At 37.1% G+C, this 19723-nt stretch overlaps 1 protein-coding gene across 2 annotated transcripts in view; it reads right to left on the bottom strand.

Moving 5' to 3' along the window:
* Positions 1 to 19723, bottom strand: part of DPYD (dihydropyrimidine dehydrogenase) — an 810282-nt gene that overhangs the window by 398972 nt on the left and 391587 nt on the right. For both annotated transcript variants that reach the window (XM_060139525.1, XM_060139524.1), the window contains exon 13: positions 1597 to 1812. In XM_060139525.1, coding sequence (XP_059995508.1) covers positions 1597 to 1812 — 216 coding nt within the window. The remainder of the gene's footprint in view (positions 1 to 1596; positions 1813 to 19723) is intronic.

Below are 19723 nucleotides of genomic sequence, written 5' to 3'. Positions count from 1 at the left end.
TGGAGTTTCAGAAGGAAGTTAGCTCCCACATTTATTTCTGCTGGTGATCCTAATAAAGGCAACTGCTCTTAGGTTATTGAAAGAGACAGCTTCACAAATCAATGCATGTCACCAACAGAGCAAAGACAGATGTCTCTGATTAATCAGAATTCAATTTTTGTAAGCAAACAGGAAGTTCAAAGCAAACACTTTTTTTCCCCTACAATTCTTCCCTTATACCTGATTAGCCACCTATTTCTGTTTACATATAAAATTTTTTAAATAGCATAACTAAAATAGTCATTAAGTGATATCAGAGACTCAGTTTTTCTCAACGATTAAACATTTGATTATAGCTTCCAAGTAATTCTTAAGGAAGAATTGAAATAAAAACAAATGTATTGTCAGTATTCTACAAGGTTGTAAACAATTGATTAATGATATTCTAAAGCTAAATCCAATATGTTGCTTATTTTTACACTTTGTTTAACCGAAGTATTTCTAAGTATTCAGCCAATTTATGAAGAAACCTCCCTTTAGCTATTTAAACATAAAAATATTTAACCTTTTTTTCATGTACTAGTTTTCTAACTTTTGAGGATTCTCTAGATATTCTTGATCACACTTACACATAGCATCTTGTAAAGCTGTCAGAATAAAACAGCTGTGATGGTTTAGCCATAATAACGCCAGCTATTGATCCTAGTAAGAGGTGAAAGAAGAGAATGTGCTTAATGGGGCATATTTCTTGAGTATTATTTTCTTTGCCTAAGGATAAGGCTGATTTAAATAATGATACTCTTTTCTCAGTCAGTAGATACACACATTCTTATACATTAATTATTACTAACTACTGGTAAGTACTAAATATATCGATAGGTGTAGCATTTAAAATTTTATCAATAAAGGGCCTAAAAATGTTAAATTTTGCTGCTTTTTTCTAATCCAAAACCGTGTAAGGATGCAACCCTCTACTGCATAAATTATTCCACTTTGAAAACATACACTTCTATGCTTTCTGTACTTTAAAGAATCAATCTGAACTTTAATATGTAGTTTATTTTCTACTAAGTATGTCCACTTGCATTGTGAGTACAAAGTCATAATATCAAATTAAACTCAGGTATTGTATTTGGGGAAAGGTTTCTGTATTTAAAAATTCAAGAAGAATCTTATTCCCAGCACCAGTAATTTACAATAAGTGATTTTTTTTGGCACGGCTTTGATTCCAGGATTATGTGCAAATAAAATTCATTGTCTCTCTAACTTTGAGTTGAGGCATATGTCCTCATGCACATACATCCAGAAATCACAAAACAATTAATAATGCCGACATAAGAATAAGTAAGTTTGTGATTATTAAATGAAATAGACACTCTGTAGTATTTATATTTTTGATGCTTCTTAGACAAAACACAATGAAAACTCTATGCCATTCCCCCTCCATGGGACAGAAGGAATAGAAGGAAATTAAAGACTCATTTTTAATAATAGGTTTTATCCAGTAGTTTAATAATAGTTATTTATAGGTCAGAAGAATCTTTCCATTATAATATTTATGCCCTAATTAAAATACATGATAGATATTTAAACATGACTTCAAAAATAATTTCTTACCTTATCAAGAGAGAAAGTTTTGGTCAGAGCAAAGCCCCATCCAGCTTCAAAAGCTCTACGAATCATTGATGAACTGCTAGTTGGAGTTGCACTGGCAAGACCAAAAGGATTTGTAAACTTCAATCCAGCCATTTCCACACTAATGTCCACCAGATCAATAGGAGTATAAAAGAGGGGTAGTTGAGGCGTGGCAGAAACTGAAGCTCCATATTGTGACTGCGAAAAAACAAATAGCCAATAATTATTCTTGTATCACATCTGATTTTCCCATATAATCTTTTACAAAAATCACTTCAACACAGCATTTAAATTAATATAGATTACATCGGTCTGTTTGGAGTGATGAAAATTAGCAAAAAAGTCAGTTAGCAGAGAACCAAATTCATATAATATCATCTTTTTCTAATTTAAAAAGTAGTTTAGAGAGTACTAATGGAAATAATATCAATTAAATAAACAATAAAACTACACTTAAAACATTCTGAGATTCAAACACAAAAGGGAGTAATTTCAGAATTTATCTCCTTGGTCCCATTAGCCCAACCTTTTTGTACTTAATTTGTGGAAATGTCTTTAGTGCTCAGAGATAAGGGCAACAGCAAGTCAGGAGTCCTAAATTCAATTTCCAGTAACCTCACTCTATTTATGAGATTTTAGGAAAGCCACCTAACACATCCTTTCCTTTTCTTCTTTACCGTTTTCAGTACAGCAGCATGAATGCTGGTTGCCTAATTTCCTACCTCCTAGGGATCCTGGAAAATGCAGGAGATCAAAAGCCACAGGGAGACATCTAATTTGGAAAGTGGGTAATGTATTCATGTGCATGAGGGGACTTTCTTCAGAAACCAAACAGGTACCAAACAGTATAGAAATTTCAACTGTAATCTCTCAAAACTGTAAAACTACCTTTGTTAAATGAACAGTTAAAAGCAACTTTGCATTACTGGAAAGATTCAATCAAAAAACCCTTTACAAAGTGCATGGCCCACTGAAACACAGTAGGTGCTTGCTAAATGTTGTCTCTCTGATTGCAGAGGTTATTGAACATTTCATCAGGTCTTTTGTTTGTAAAATGTCTCTGTCTCTGAGGAGCTTCAAGATGGCGGAAGGGTAAGATGTGGAGATCACCTTCCTCCCCACAAATACATCAGAAATACATCTACATGTGGAACAACTCCTACAGAATACCTACTGAATGCTGGTAAAAGGCCTCACACCTCCCAAAAGGCAAGAAACACCCCACATACCTGGGTAGGGCAAAAGAAAAAACAGAGACAAAAGAATAGGGACGGGACCTGCACCAGTGGGAGGGAGCTGTAAAGGAGGAAAGGTTTCCACACACTAGGAAGCCCCTTTGCGGGTGGAGACAGCAGGTGGCGGAGGGGGAGACAGAACCGCGGAGGAGAGCACAGCAACAGGGGTGCAGGGGGCAAAGCGGTGAGATTCCCGCACAGAGGATCGGTGCCGACCGGCACTCACCAGCCCAAGAGGCTTGTCTGCTCACCCGCCGGGGCAGGCGGGGCTGCGAGCTGAGGCTCGGGCTTCGGTCGGAGCGCAGGGAGAGGACTGGGGTTGGCGGTGTGAACACAGCCTGCAGGGGGTTAGTGCGCCACGGCTGGCCGGAAGGGAGTCCAGGGAAAAGTCTGGACCTTCCGAAGAGGCAAGAGACTTTTTTTTCCCTCTTTGTTTCCTGGTGCGCAAGGAGAGAGGATTAAGAGCACAGCTTAAAGGAGCCCCAGAGACGGGCGTGAGCCGTGGCTATCAGAACGTACCCCAAAGATGGGCATGAGATGCTAAGGCCGCTGCTGCCGCCACCAAGAAGCCTGTGTGCAAGCACAGGTCACTATCCACACCTCCCTCCCGGGAGCCTGTGCAGCCCGCCACTGCCAGGGTCCCGTGATCCAAGGACAACTTTCCCGGGAGAACACATGGAGTGCCTCAGGCTGGTGTAACGTTATGCTGGCCTCTGCCGCCACAGGCTCACCCCACATCCGCACCCCTCCCTTCCCCCGGCCTGAGTGAGCCAGAGCCCCCGAAGCAGTTGCTCCTTTAACCCCATCCTGTCTAAGCAAAGAACAGATGCCCACAGGCGACCTACAAGTGGTGGTGGGGGGGCGAATCCAAAGCTGAACCCCGGGAGCTGTGCAAAAAAAGAAGAGAAAGGGAAATCTCTCCCAGCAGCCTCAGGAGCAGCGGATTAAATCTCCACAATCTACTTGATGTACCCTGCGTCTCTGGAATACCTGAATAGACAATGAATCATCCCAAATTGAGGAGGTGGACTTTGGGAGCAATGATATATATATATATATTCTTTTTCCCTATTTCTCTTTTTGTGAGGGTGTATGCGTATGTTTCTGTGTGTGATTTTGTCTGTATAGCTTTGCTTTTACCATTTATCCTAGGGTTCTGTCTGTCCACTTTTTTTTTGTAATACTTTTCAGCATTTGTTATCATTGGTGATTTTGTTTTTTGGTTTGGTTGTTCTTTCTTTCTTTTTTTAATTACATTAAAATATTTTTTGTAACTATTTTTTTGTTTTTTATTATAATTTTTTTTAAAAAAATCTTTTCTTTCTGCCTTTTATTCTGAGCTGTGTGGATGACAGGCTCTTGGTGATCCAGGCAGGCCTCAGGGCTGTGCCTCTGAGGTGGGAGAGCCAAGTTCAGCACATTGGTCCACCAGAGACCTCCCAGCTCCACGTAACATCAAATGGCAAAAATCTCCCAGAGATCTCCATCTCAACACCAAGACCCAGTTCCACTCAACGATCAGCAAGTTACAGTGCTGGACACCCTATGCCAAACAACTAGCAAGACAGGAACATAACCCCACCCATTAGCAGAGAGACTGCCTAAAATAATAATAAAGCCATAGACACACCAAAACACACCACCAGACGTGGACCTGCCCACCAGAAAGACAAGATCCAGCCTCATTGACGAGGACACAGGCATTGGTCCCCTCCACCAGGAAGCCTAAACCTACTGAACCAACCTTAGCCACTGGGGGTAGACACCAAAAACAATGGGAACTATGAACCTGCAGCCTGCAAGAAGGAGACGTCAAACACAGTAAGTTAAGCAAAATGAGAAGACAAAGAAACACATAGCAGATGAAGGAGCAAGGTAAAAACCCAGCAGACCTAACAAATGAAGAGGAAATAGGCAGTGTACCTGAAAAAGAATTCAGAATAATCATAGGAAATATGATCCAAAATCTTGGAAATAGAATGGAGAAAATAGAAGAAACGATAACAAGATCTAGAAGAACTAAAGAGCAAACAAACAATCATGAGCAACACAATAAATGAAATTAAAAATTCTCTAGAAGGGATCAATAGCAGAACAACCGAGGCAGAAAAACGGATAAGTGACCTAGAAGATAAAAGAGTGGAAATAACTACTGCAGAGCAGAATAAAGAAAAAAAAGAAAGAATTGAGGACAGTATCAGAGAACTCTGGGACAATATTAAACAAACCAACATTCGAATTATAGGGGTCCCAGAAGAAGAAGAGAAAAGAAAGGAACTGAGAAAATATTTGAAGAGATTATAGTCGAAAAATTCCCTAATATGTGAAAGGAAATAGTTAATCAAATAAGTCCAGGAAGGACAGAGAGTCCCATATATGATAATTCCAAGGAGAAGTACACCTTCAAGACACATATTAATCAAACTATCAAAAATTGAATACAAAGAAAAAATATTAAAAGAAGCAAGGGAAAAACAACAAATAACATACAAGGGAATCCCCATAAGGTTAACAGCTGATCTTTCAGCAGAAACGCTGCAAGCCAGAAGGGAGTGGCAGGACCTATTAAAAGTGATGAAAGGGAAAAACCTACAACCAAGATTACTCTATCCAACAAGGATCTCATTCAAAGTTGATGGAGAAATTAAAAACCTTACAGACAAGGAAAAGATAAGAGAATTCAGCACAACCAAGCCAGTTTTAAAACAAATGCTAAAGGAACTTCTCCAAGCAGGAAACACAAGAGTAGGAAAAGACCTGCAATAACAAACCCAAAACAAGAAGAAAATGATAACAGGAACATACATATCAATAATTACCTTAAATGTAAATGGATTAAATGCTCTAACCAAAACACATAGACTGGCTGAAGAGATACAAAAACCAGAGCTGTATATACGCTGTCTACAAGAGACCCACTTCAGACCTAGGGACACATACAAAGTGAGGGCATGGAAAAAGATATTCCATGCAAATGGAAATCAAAACAAAGCTGGAGTAGCAATTCTAAGATCAGACAAAATAGACTCTAAAACAAAAACTATTACAAGAGACAAAGAATGATGCTACATAATGATCAAGGGATCAATCCAAGAAGAAGATATAACAATTATAAATATTTATGCACCCAACATAGGAGCACCTCAATACATAAGGCAAACACTAACAGCCATGAAAGGGGAAATCGACAGTAACACAATCATAGTAGGGGACTTTAACACCCCACTTTCACCAATGGACAGACCATCCAAAAAGAAAATAAATAAGGAAACACAAGCTTTAAATGCTACATTAAACAAGATAGACTGAATTGATATTTATAGGACATTCCATCCAAAAAAAACAATACACTTTCTTCTCAAGTCCTCATGGAACATTCTCCAGGATAGATCATATCCTGGGTCACAAATCAAGCCTTGTTAAATTTAAGAAAATTGAAATTGTATCAAATATCTTTTCTGACCACAATGCTATGAGACTAGATATCAATTACAGGAAAAATCTGGAAAAAATACAAACACAGGGAGGCTAAACAATACACTACTTAATAACCAAGAAATCACTGAAGAATTCAAAGAGGAAATCAAAAAATACCTAGAAACAAATGACAATGAAAACAGGACGACTCAAAACCTGTGGGATGCAGCAAAAGCAGTTCTAGTAGGGAAGTCTATAGCAATACAATCCTACCTTAAGAAACAAGAAACATCTCAAATAGACAACCTAGCCTTACACCTAAAGCAATTAGAGAAAGAAGAACAAAAAAACTCCAAAATTAGCAGAAGGGAAGAAATCATCAAGATCAGATCAGAAATAAATGAAAAAGAAATGAAGGAAACGATAGCAAAAATCAATAAAACTAAAAGATGATTTTTTGAGAAGATAAACAAAACTGATAAACCATTAGCCAGACTCATCAAGAAAAAAATGGAGAAGACTCAAATCAACAGAATTAGAAATGAAAAAGGAGAAGTAACAACTGACACTGCAGAAATACAAAGAATCATGAGAGATTACTACAAGCAACTATATGCCAATAAAATGGACAACCTGGAAGAAATTGGACAAATTCTTAGAAACGCACAACCTTCTGAGACTGAACCAGGAAGAAGTAGAAAATATAAACAGACCAGTAACAAGCACTGAAATTGAAACTGTGATTAAAAATCTTCCAACAAACAAAAACCTAGGATCAGATGGCTTCACAGGCAAATTCTATCAAACCTTTAGAGAAGAGCTAACACCTATCCTTCTCAAACTTTTCCAAAATATAGCAGAGGGAGTAACACTCCCAAACTCATTCTATGAGGCCAGCATCACCCTGATACCAAAACCAGACAAAGATGTCACAAAACAACAAAACTACAGACCAATATCATTGATGAACTTAGATGCAAAAATCCTCAACAAAATACTAGCAAACAGAATCCAACAGCACATTAAAAGGACCATACACCATGATAAAGTGGGGTTCATCCCAGGAATGCAAGAATTCTTCAATATACGGAAATCAATCAATGTGATACACCATCTTAACAAATTGAAGGAGAAAAAACATATGATCATCTCAGTAGATGCAGAGAAAGCTTTCGACAAAATTCAACACCGATTTATGACAAAAAACCTCCAGAAAGTAGGCATAGAGTGAACATATCTCAACATAATAAAGGCCATATATGACAAGCCCACAGCAAACATCATCCTCAAAGGTGAAAAACTGAAACTATTTCCACTTAGTTCAGGAAGAAGACAAGGTTGCCCACTCTCACCACTATTATTCAACATAGTTTTGGAAGTTTTAGCCACAGCAATCAGAGACGAAAAAGAAATAAGAGGAATCCAAATTGGAAAAGAAAATAAAGCTGTCACTGTTTGCAGATGACATGATAATATACATACAGAATCCTAAAGATGCTACCAGAAAACTACTAGAGGTATAATCAGTGAATTTGGTAAAGTAGCAGGATACAAAATTAATGCACAGAAATCTCTTGCATTCCTATACACTAATGATGAAAAATCTGAAAGAGAAATTTAGGAAACACTACCATTTACAATTGCAGTAAAAAGAATAAAATACCTAGGAATAAACCTACCTAAAGAGACAAAAGACCTGTATGCAGAAAATTATAAGACACTGATGAAAGAAATTAAAGATGATACAAATAGATGGCGAGATATACCATGTTCTTGGATTGGAAGAATCAACATTGTGAAAATGACTCTACTAACCAAAGCAATCTACAGATTCAATGCAATCCCTATCAAACTACCACTGGAATTTTTCATAGAACTAGAACAAAAAATTTCACAATTTGTATGGAAACACAAAAGACCCTGAATAGAAAAAGCAATCTTGAGAATGAAAAATGGAGCTGGAGGAATCAGGCTCCCTGATTTCAGACTACACTACAAAGCTACAGTAATCAAGACAGTATGGTACTAGCACAAAAACAGAAATATAGATCCATGGAACAGGATAGAAAGCTCAGGGATAAACCCACGCACATATAGTCACCTTATCTTTGATAAAGGAGGCAAGAATATAGAATGGAGAAAAGACATCCTCTTCTAAAAGTGGTGCTGGGAAAACTGGACAGGTACATGTAAAAATAAAGAAATTAGACACTCCCTAACAGCATACACAAAAATAAACTCAAAATGGATTAAGGACCTATATGTAAGGCCAGAAACTATCAAACTCTTAGAGGAAAACATAGGCAGAACACTCTAGGACATAAATCACAGCAAGATCCTTTTTGACCCACCTCCTAGAGAAATGGAAATAAAAATAAACAAATGGGACCTAATGAAACTTAAAAGCTTTTACACAGCAAAGGAAACCATAAACAAGATGAAAAGACAACCCTCAGAATGGGAGAAAATATTAGCAATTGAAGCAACTGACAACAGATTAATCTCCAAAATTTACAAGCAGCTCATACAGCTCAATATCAAAAAACAAACAACCCAATCCAAAAATGGGCAGAAGACCTAAATAGATATTTCTCCAGCAAAGATATACACATTGCCAACAAACACATGAAAGAATGCTCAACATCATTAATCATTAGAGAAATGCAAATCAAAACTACAATGCGATATCATCTCACACTGGTCAGAATGGCTCTCATGAAAAAATCTACAAACAATTAATGCTGGAGAGGGTGTGGAGAAAAGGGAACCCTGATACACTGTTGGTGGGAATGTAAATTGATACAGCCACTATGGAGAACAGCATGGAGGTTCCTTAAAAAACTAAAAATAGAACTACCATATGACCCAGCAATCCCACTACTGCACGTATACCCTGAGAAAACCGTAATTCAAAAAGATTCATGTACCACAATGTTCATTGCAGCTCTGTTTACAATAGCCAGGACTTGGAAGCAACCTAAGTGTCCATCGACAGATGAATGGATAAAGAAGATGTGGCATGTATATACAATGGAATATTACTCAGCCATAAAAAGAAACAAAATTGAGTTATTTTGAGGTGGATGGACCTAGAGTCTGTCATACAGAGTGAAGTAAGTCAAGAAAGAGAAAAACAAATACCGCATGCTAACACATATATATGGAATCTAAAAAAAAATGGTCATGAAGAACCTAGGGGCAAGACGGGAATAACAACGCAGACCTACTAGAGGATGGACTTGAGGACATGGGGAGGGGCAAGGGTAAGCTGGGACAAAGTGACAGAGTGGTAGTGTATATATAGACATATATATACACTACCAAATGTAAAATAGATAGCTTGTGGGAAGCAGTCGCATAGCACAGGGAGATCAGCTCATTGCTTTGTAACCAGCTAGAGGGGTGGGCTAGGCAGTGTGGGAGGGAGGGAGACGCAAGAGGGCAGAGATATGGGGATATATGTATATGTATAACTGATTCACTTCGTTATAAAGCAGAAACTAACACACCATTGTAAAGCAATTAGACTCCAATAAAAATGTAAAAAAAAAAAGTATCTGTCTCTCTCTTTCTCTTCCTCCTTCCCTTTCTCTCTGTTTATCTCTGAAAGACAAATAATACTGGCAAATATAAAGAGGATGAATTTTCTCAGCCAAAGTGGTTACTGAATGGACAGGTCTAGTTAATTGTAAGTTAGAACTCTTTTCTCTTGTGAATCATCACTCAAAAGTTGTTTGAGCAGAACTTTAATTTTACAGGAATGTGTCTTATGTAGATAAAGATTGCCATGACCTGCATAAAAATTATTTCTAGACCGCCACCATTTATAATGCAAAGTTAAGTTCACGTAATATGTAAAAAGGCATCAAACTTGTCAATTGAAAGACTAATGTGTCTCTGGTGCCTGCAAAGAGGTACCTGATGGCATCTAGCCTTCAGCTGTGGCAGGCATCTTCTGCCAACAATGTTCTGGGTTTCATGGGACATTTCTGAATGTTGTGCAGTCCTATTGTGAGCATAATGTCTTCTGTTCTCATGTGGATGGCAATACTATTAAAAGGATTATTAGCAAAGACAAAAGTTATAATGTATAATATAAGGAAGTGAGGGATAATCAGAGTCATGTTAATTTGAGGTGTGTGTCTGTCTGTGTCTGTGTGAGTATGTACAGGGATAGGTGAGGAAATAAACATCTTCAGTGAGATTTTTTTAGCTCTGAATAATCATAATTTAAATTGAATCAAGGAACTTCAAGGTTAGACTATGGAAGAATTTCCTGACACCACAATTTGGTTAACACCAGGGAAATTTTAGAAGCCCCTTCCATGTTTGAGGAGCCTTAGAAACTTTGGGCAATCTTTGATCTGATGATGATAGCAGAAATACTTATGTTTCCATGTTCATTATTAGGTGAGGTGAATGACTCCACATTTTCTCCTTTTTTCATGGCTTTGTACTGAAATAACTAATCTCTTCAATCTCACAGATGAATTTTAGTTTTTCAATAATTACAGCTATATAGCATTAGACAATAGCCCAAGGACGTAGATATATATGTGTAGTTTAACTTGCATGTCTTAATTTACGTAGTTTTAAATACATAAAGCATTGCTTTGGAATTCTTAAGAAGGCTGCTGCCTTAATATTTAGAAAGGGAATGATGTGGCCAAACTCTGCAAGATTTTCCTTAAGCTTCAAAACAAAATCGAAAAGCAAACAACAAAACAAATAACAAAAAAATCAATAAACACACAAATGTCAAATGAGCAGTATACTTTCTTATAAAAATGTATATTTTATTTCATTGACAAAACTACTACTGATGTATATGCAGATATGACATAACCTAAAATCTTTAGTTGTAATAGGCAGTCTTTTTTCATATTGTACATACAGGGCTATTTTTTTGTTTTGTCTTTGTGCCTTTTTACCACAGTGTGGTGCTACAGCAAACCAGTCTGGTCAACCTCACACTATACTCAAGCCTTAATGTACGCTTCATTTTCTGAAATTTAAAAGCTTGTTCCCCTCTGCACCCTTGCTCAGGGAACTTAAGCATCTCAGATTTCAGCTCTCACCACAAGGCTAGTTCCTCCCAAATCCAAATTGCAACCTCCAAATTCAGATTTCCAAGAGACTTCAAGACCTTTGGATGTGGATGCTTTATCATTAATTCAAACTCAACTCCTTCAAAATGTACCTCATCGTACATTCCCTTCTAAAGAATATGTTATTCAGATTTTCAATTTCAGACTGTATTATTTTTCCAGTCATCTGATAGTATTAGTAAGCAATGAATGTAAGAAACAACCTAGATGTTGAATAATGAGGACTAGCTCCCCAATGATGCAACTGTACAAAGAATGTTATACTGGTGTCAGGAATGACACAGAAAAAAAGAATGTATTGACATAGAAGAGTGATTATCCTGTAATAAGTGAAAAAATTAGTGATGAACAAAACAGACAAGGTCTCTGGAGCTTACATACAGAAAAATGTAAATAAAACTACCCACCAACCAACTGAACACAAAATTAAAACCACAGATCATTCATCACACTGTCACTTGTCTCCATGCATTATCTTAGGTATTCCGACTAGCCTGAAATATAACCTAACACTTTCTTCACCCATCAAGCTCCTAATCATCCTTCCAAACTCAACTCATTCATGCAAGAATATGCTTCCTGGGGCATTTCCTTAATAGACTTCATATAGTTGTCTAAAGTAGCTGACTCTTTTCTTTGATATTTTATCATTTAAAATATGGCTGTACCTCAGTAGTCATCATACTGTGCAGTACATGTTGATTTTCTCTTCAAACAGAGCATAAGCTCCTTGAAGGCAGACTATAACCTATTCAAATTAGTATCTCCATTAGAATTTGAAATATTTGCAAAATATATGTTTAGATTACATTATATCATATTATATATAAAATACTTACTCTTAAAGGCAAATCTGCCCCTTGTAGAGACAAAGATAAATAAAATCACTTTCCCATAAGGCAACTCTCATCATTTATATCTTTATAATTATTTTTAATACACAATGCTTTTCGACATTCTCATTGTCCTTTGTTGGATATCACATTTACCTTCTATTTTCTGAAACTGAGGAGTCTGCTAAAGTAGTTAAAAGGGTTAAATACAGGAACTTGAATTTTAAAAAATTTCCCCCTTCTCTCCACTCTCTAATTCAGGAATCAACTTATAATCTGGACATCACCACAATCTCTCTGGTTGTTCAAAATGCACTTAATAGAAACAAAAAGAAAACTACAGAATCAAAAGAGACTGAAGTGATAAAGAACTGAGATCAGGATGGAGGGCAAGGGTAAAAATAGAGATTAAGGAAAAACTAAATATTCAGCAGATTTTTAGAGAGTAAAAATAAAAAGTAACACTTCTTTTATAAAAGCCATTGTCAGCCACATGAGATATTGAGAATGAGAGAGATGTCTAAAGATGACTTTTGTAAAAAATTCCTTTTTCCCCCTCAGAATTTTTTAGGGGAGACTGAGAAAAGATTTTAGTTACTTACAATTCAATCTAAAAAAAATAACGCGATGACATGCATAGACCATGAGAGTTCCCAAATTTATATGAGTTACACTTAAATGTTCTCATTTCATTTCCATCTACAAAATCCTTCAAGGAGCTTCACTACCTGCAGAATACAGCATAATCTCTTCAGCACTATATAACCCCAGTTGTGATCTGGGCTCTTCCCTTTCCCTACACTTTCTAATCACATCTTTCACCCTTTCTAATCTCATCTACTACCATTCCCTCACAACATCTTATACTTCAGTTTATTAAACCACTTACAATTTCTCAAACAAAACAATGTCATTAATGCATCTATGCATTATGACTTTTTATTTTTCCTAAAATGTTACCTCCTGCCTGGCTTTTCTGCTCTGAAAATTCCAACTAATCCTGCAAGAGTCAGTCTTGCTGTCATCTCCACCAGGAAACTTCCTCAGCTATCCACAAGCTCACCTGTTCCCTTATCATACTCTGTACTTGGTTGCTTACATTTATGTGTCTCCCATCTAATTTACTTCCAGCACCAAGCATAAGACTTAACAGAAAGATGCTTAAAATATTTGTTGAATGCATCAGACTACTGTCCATGGGTACTTAGCCTCTTTTTTACATCAGTTCCCATAAGATGATAATCAGTTTAGATGAAATAATCATTAACTGTATTCCAGATATTTAAAAAGTCCAATATTCTATTATTTTAATGTAGAGTAACATTCGACTCTTACCTCTGGAAGACTACTGAATTTATTAGCAAAGCCTCTCAAAAGAGCCATCTAGTAGGAATGGTAAATAACTGTTCTAGGCAATCAAGTTCCTTATGTAAATACAGGCATTCTATAATTCAGTCACACAAAGTGACGTAAAAATTCACCTCACAATTTTGCTAGGATCCAGCTTAAAATAACACATTTTTAGGCCCTCCATGACTTTTAACTTCCAGATTCAAATGGACTCCTTTGGTTCCAGGTAACAGAAACTAGGTTCAGAAGATTATTATGAGGGTATAGAAGTATCTCATGTAACAGCAGGAAAACAGCAAGGCATCCAGGAAGAGCTGGGAATCCTCATGGAAAGCCATAGGATCTGTCTCTTGCTCTCTCTTCTGTGTGCATCTAGGTTTATTTTGTCTCTGCAAATTGACTTCCTCTGCTTCATTATCCAGAATGGTTGATATTTTATAGGTCTAGCCCAGACATTTTTAACTCTACATTTTAAAACATTTGGAGAGTTTTTTAAAAATTCTGATATCTTGGCAAGAGAGACTCCATGCTAATTACATCAGAATTGCTCTGAGTAGGACTCAAGCACTGTAATTTTTAAAAATCTCTCCAGGAGACTGCACTGTGCATCCAAGCTTGAAAATCATTTCTTTAGCCGTATTAATGCTTCTCCTAATTCTTATTCTCAAGTGAGACATTCAAGTTTAGCCACCATCATCTTAAATGTCTACATTTTTCATATAAGCTGGGTACATACTCTAAAAAGTGCTTAACTGCTTAAAAGGCATTAGTTCTGACAACCATCAATACATTTTCCAAATATTAAGGCCCACTGTAAAAATAGGTCACTTACTTTATTCTCAAAATGAACAAGATACTTGTCTATTTGCAAATAATACTTATGCTGGGCCCAGTGATAAGTGTTTTGTACTTATTCTCTCTTTTTGATCACAACTCTTCAAGTTAGGCACCATTCTCCTATTGAAGATGAGAAAAGTGAGGTTCAAAGAAAGTAAATTACTTGTCCAAAGATAAGCAGCTAATATGTGGTAGAGCAAAATCTGAATTCAGAGCTTTCCCTTACTACATTATATCAAGTTGCCCCTATTTACATAAACATTGTTTTTCTAAAGTATTAATGCCCTCAAAATAGGAAACTGACTTAAAAATTATTCATGATGGTTTGATTAAACACACACACACACGTACACATGCACTTTAAAATCTATTATCAAAAATGAAAAGTAGGGCTTCCCTGGTGGTGCAGTGGTTAAGAATCTGCCTGCCAACGCAGGGGAGATGGGTTTGAGCCCTGGTCCGGGAAGATCTCACATGCCGCAGAGCAACTAAGCCCGTGCTTACTACAACTACTGAACCTGCGCTTTAGAGCCCGCGAGTCACAACTACTGAGCCCACATGCCACAACTACTGAAGCCCATGTGCCTGGAGCCCGTGTGCCTGGAGCCCATGCTCCACAACAAGAGAAGCCACCACAATGGGAACCCCACGCACCGCCACAAAGAGTAGCCCCCACTCACGGCAACTAGAGAAAGCCTGTGCACAACAATGAAGACCCAACGCAGCCAAAAATAAAATAAATTAATTAATTAATTAAAAAAAAAAAACACTGGCAAACAGACTCTTATACCTAAGGTCCAAATTAAAAAAAAAAAAGAAAGAAAAATATATACCAGTCAGATATTAACGAGATAATCAATCATAATGCCTTTCATTTGAGAATACAAATAAAAACAAGTACAATGCTACACTACAATGACCTATTATTTTATTATTACTCTTTATCACTGGTATTCTTCTATTATACCTGGCTGGGTCATGGAATCACAGACAGAGAAATTTTCATATATAATTGTTATTCTGTTGAGGGAAAAGCAAATCACATCATAATTATGTATCCCAATTTCACTTTTTCCCTAATTTGCTTTAGTAGAATGATTTTTTTTAAGAAAGCACTGTTAAAAGCAAGACTATTGGTAGTGTTATGTTTAATTGAAGAAGAGAAAATAACTATCACTATGTTGCTTCCAATTTAAAATCCTCAAACAGCTTTCACTCACTCACTTTATTTATATTTCATTGTGATATAACTATAATGGTCCCTATCTTGGGGTACAGCTGTTCTAGAAGCATCCATTCTGAGATTATTTTAAGGCAAAGAATAAATAACATTGTGCAGCTACTTACAGCTAGATTAATTCATAGGTTGGATTAATGCATTAATTAACTCCAGCTCAGTTACTTTGCCCTTTGAAGAAATATCCGAGGGAAAAAAACTTACAAGGCAGAAATTAATTTGGATTAGCTGTTTCCATGATGGAAAAGGCTAGGTACAGTGATTATAATTATAACATAAAATCAGATTTCATTTCTCCATTTTGAGAAATTATTATTTATAATGAAAATTTTAGAAAGATATGAGTCTATAAAAAAGTTTCTAAAAAATAATGATCCCATTTTATTCACTTAAAGGACTATATTCACATTGCTTTTAATAAGATATTTGTAACCTGAACACAAAATAAGGCTACAAAATTAAATGATATTAACTCAAATCAATGTGATCTTTTTTCTCCATCTAAACCCTATCTTCACGCCTAACTACCAGCTGTTAAGCAACTTAAAGTAGTATCATGCAAACATTCCTCTGTTCTTCAATAAAAAAACTATTCCTCCCTTAGTTTTTCCCATTTACTTTATTATGACACTGCCATTTAACCAGCTTAAGCCAAAAATCTGTGAATCATTCTTGATATTGTTCTCTCTCATTCCCCATTTCTCTTCCACCAGCAAATCTAATGACAGTGTCTCCAAAATATATGAATCCAAGCACTTCCATCCATTTTCACTGCCACCATTATCTCTTACTGGGACTATTTCTTACTGGTTTCCCCAGTTTCCCCATTTTCCTTGCCTCCTACTGAAATCCACTCTTTACTTTGCACCAGAATAGCCTTTTAAATACATAAATTTGATTGTTTAAAATTTTTCATTGGCTTCTCATTGCATTTTGTTAATATTCAAACTCTTTATTATAGTCTACAAGATCCTTCATGATTTGGTCCTGTGTCCCTATCCAAACTTACCTTATTCCACTCTCTATATAAATATACATATCAGTCACATGTGATTTCCACCAAACTCTATCTTTCCCTGGGGGTCTGCATGTACTCTTCTCTCTACCTGGCATGTTTTTTTTTTTGTTTTGTTTTTGGTTTTTTTTCCTTTAATTCTTCAGTTTCCATGTAAAACTTTACTCCCATTTCCAAGTACCAGCACTTTTGGCAACTGCTATAGACTGAACTGTGTTCTCCCCAAATTCATATATTGAAGCCCTAACCCCCAAGGTGGTGGCATTTAGAGACTGGGCTTTTGAGGGTTACTTAGGTTAAGATGAGGACGTGAGGTCATGAAGGTGAGGCCCTCATGATGGAATTAGTGCCCTTATAGGAAGAGACACCGGAGAGCTAGTTCACAGCTCACTTGCGCTCCTCTCTCCCTCTTTCTCTCTCTCTCTCTCTTTCTAGCTCACTCTCCACCATGTGAGTACACAGCAAGAAGGTGGCCACCTACAAGCCAGGAGAACCCTCACCAGAACCCGATCATGGTGGCACCCTGATCTCAGCCTTCTAGCCTCCAGAACTGTGAGAAAATAACTTTCTGGTGTTTAAGCTACCCACTTCATGGTATATTGTTATGGTGGCCTGAGCTGAGTAATAGAGCAACCCAATGTAGAATCACCAATGAGTCAAGTGAACTTGTAAAACATGCTTCCTAAATCTCATGTGTCCCATGACCTAAAATGTTTCCTAGGCATATTCAATTTCTCAACAATATTTACAAAGTGCTTACTATATGGTAGACATTGTGACCAGGTCTAGGGACAGAGCAGTAAACAAATTACACTTTCTAGTTTCATGGATCTTATACAAAGTGATGGGGACTAGGGGGTGGGACACAAACACAAACATAGATTAGTGTATCTCTCTGTGTGTGTGTGTGTGTGTGTGTGTGTGTGTGTGTGTGTGTGTGTGTGTGTGAGAGATAGTGTGATTCATAATGAAAGGTATATATTTGGTCTTTGTCCTGTTTTCTCACACATTGCTCCTAAAACTCTTGGACTTTCCTCAATGATGAAAACAATGAAAGTGTCTTTTGCTATGTCAATGAGGTGACTTTTGGAAAGAACCAAAGGATGGGGGCTGGTTGCCAGGAGAATCAACCTTGTGGTAAGTCGGAACTTTCAGTCCCACCCACCTGTCTCCCTGACCTCAGTGGAGGGGAGAGGGGCTGGAGGTTCAATCAATCGCCAATGGCCAATGATTTAATCAATCATACCTAGGTAATGAAGCCCTATAAAAATCCAAAAGAACAGGATGTGGAGAGCTTCCAAGGTAGGAATACCAGATTTGGGTGAGAGTGGTGTGCCTGGTGAAGGCATGGAAACTCCGTGCCCTTTTTCCATATCTTGCCCTATATAATAATTCTTCCATCTGACTATTCCTGAGTTATATCCTTTTATTATAAACCAGTGATCTAGTAAGTAAAATGTTTCTCTGACTTCTATGAGCCACTCTAGGAAATTAATTGAACCCAAGGAGGGGATCATGGAAACATCTGATTTATAGCCTGTCAGAAGTACAGATAACAACCTGCTCTTGTGATTGTCATCCTAAGATAGAGGGGGGTCGCTGGAACCTCCTATAGCCTATTAGTCAGAAACACATGTGATAACCTGGGCTTGGTGACTGGTATCTGAAGTGGTAGAAGGGAGGAAGGTGTCAGTCTTGTGGGATTGACCCCTTCCCTGTGGGATATGACACTTATCCCCAAGTACATAGTGTCAGAATTGAGTTAAATTGTAGGATACCCAACTGGTGTCCTGAGCATTGCTTGGTGGTGTACAGAACCACTCCCGCTCTACACACACATGTTGGTATTAAGTCCAGGGACCCAAAATATTGTGTTTTAAAGTGGTTTTTCCTCAGAAATAGAATGTAGAATATGTGGGTTAGGGAATAGTATGGCTGGGGTCAGGGAAGTTTTCCATTTGGTACACACAGAGGCTTCTTTAATAAAGTAACACCTGAGCAGATACCAGAAGGAGGTGAGCAAAGGGTCATGTGTGTATCAACAGAGTTTTGGTATACCCTTTTCATGACTTTGAAATGCATGGCCCAATTTATCAGTTTAGTTACAGCAATAACATTGGTTTCTACCTTCTACTAAGTATAATATCATCCATTAAGAAAACAGAATGTATCAGTCTCCCAAGGCAATAGAAATAAAAGCAAAAATAAACAAGTGGGACCTAATCAAACTTATAAGCTTTTGCACAGCAAAGGAAACCATAAAACAAAAAGACAACCTACGGAATGCAAAAAAATATTTGCAAACGATAAGACTGTCAAGGGATTAATTCCCAAAATATACAAACAGCTCATACAGCTCGCGATGAGACTGTCAAGGGATTAATTCCCAAAATATACAAACAGCTCATACAGCTCAATAACAACAACAAAATAAACCCAATCAAAAAATGGGCAGAGGACCTAAACAGACATTTCTCCAAAAAAGACATCCAGATGGCCAATAGGTAATTTCTCAACGTTAATTATTAACAAAATGCAAATCAAAACTATAAGGAGTTATCATCTCACATTGGTCAGAATGGCCATTAAAAAGTCTACAAAAAAAAATGCTGGAGAGGGTATGGAGAAAAAGGAACACTCCTACACTCTTGGTGGGAATGTAAATTGGTCAGCCACTGTGGAAACCCATATGGAGTTTCCTTAAAAAACTAATAATATAGTTATCATATGATCTAGCAATTCCACTCCTGGGCATATATCCAGAGAAAACTCTAATTTGAAAAAGTACATGAACCCTAATATTCATAGAAGCACTATTTACAATAGCCAAGACATGGAAGCAACCTAAATGTCCATCCACAGATGAATGGATAAGGAAGATGTAGTATATATATAGTGGAATATTACTCAGCCATGAAAAAGAATGAAATAATGTCATTTGTAGCAACATGGCTGGACCTAGAAACAGTCATACTGAGTGGAGTCAGACAGAGAAAGACAAATATCATATGATATCACTTATATGTGGAATCTAAAAAATAATACAAATGAACTTATTTACAAAACAAAAACAGACT

This window comes from Lagenorhynchus albirostris, chromosome 2 (genome assembly GCF_949774975.1).
Source record: "Lagenorhynchus albirostris chromosome 2, mLagAlb1.1, whole genome shotgun sequence".
Taxonomy (NCBI): Eukaryota; Metazoa; Chordata; class Mammalia; order Artiodactyla; family Delphinidae; genus Lagenorhynchus; species Lagenorhynchus albirostris.
This window is presented reverse-complemented; position numbering and strand designations above follow the sequence as displayed.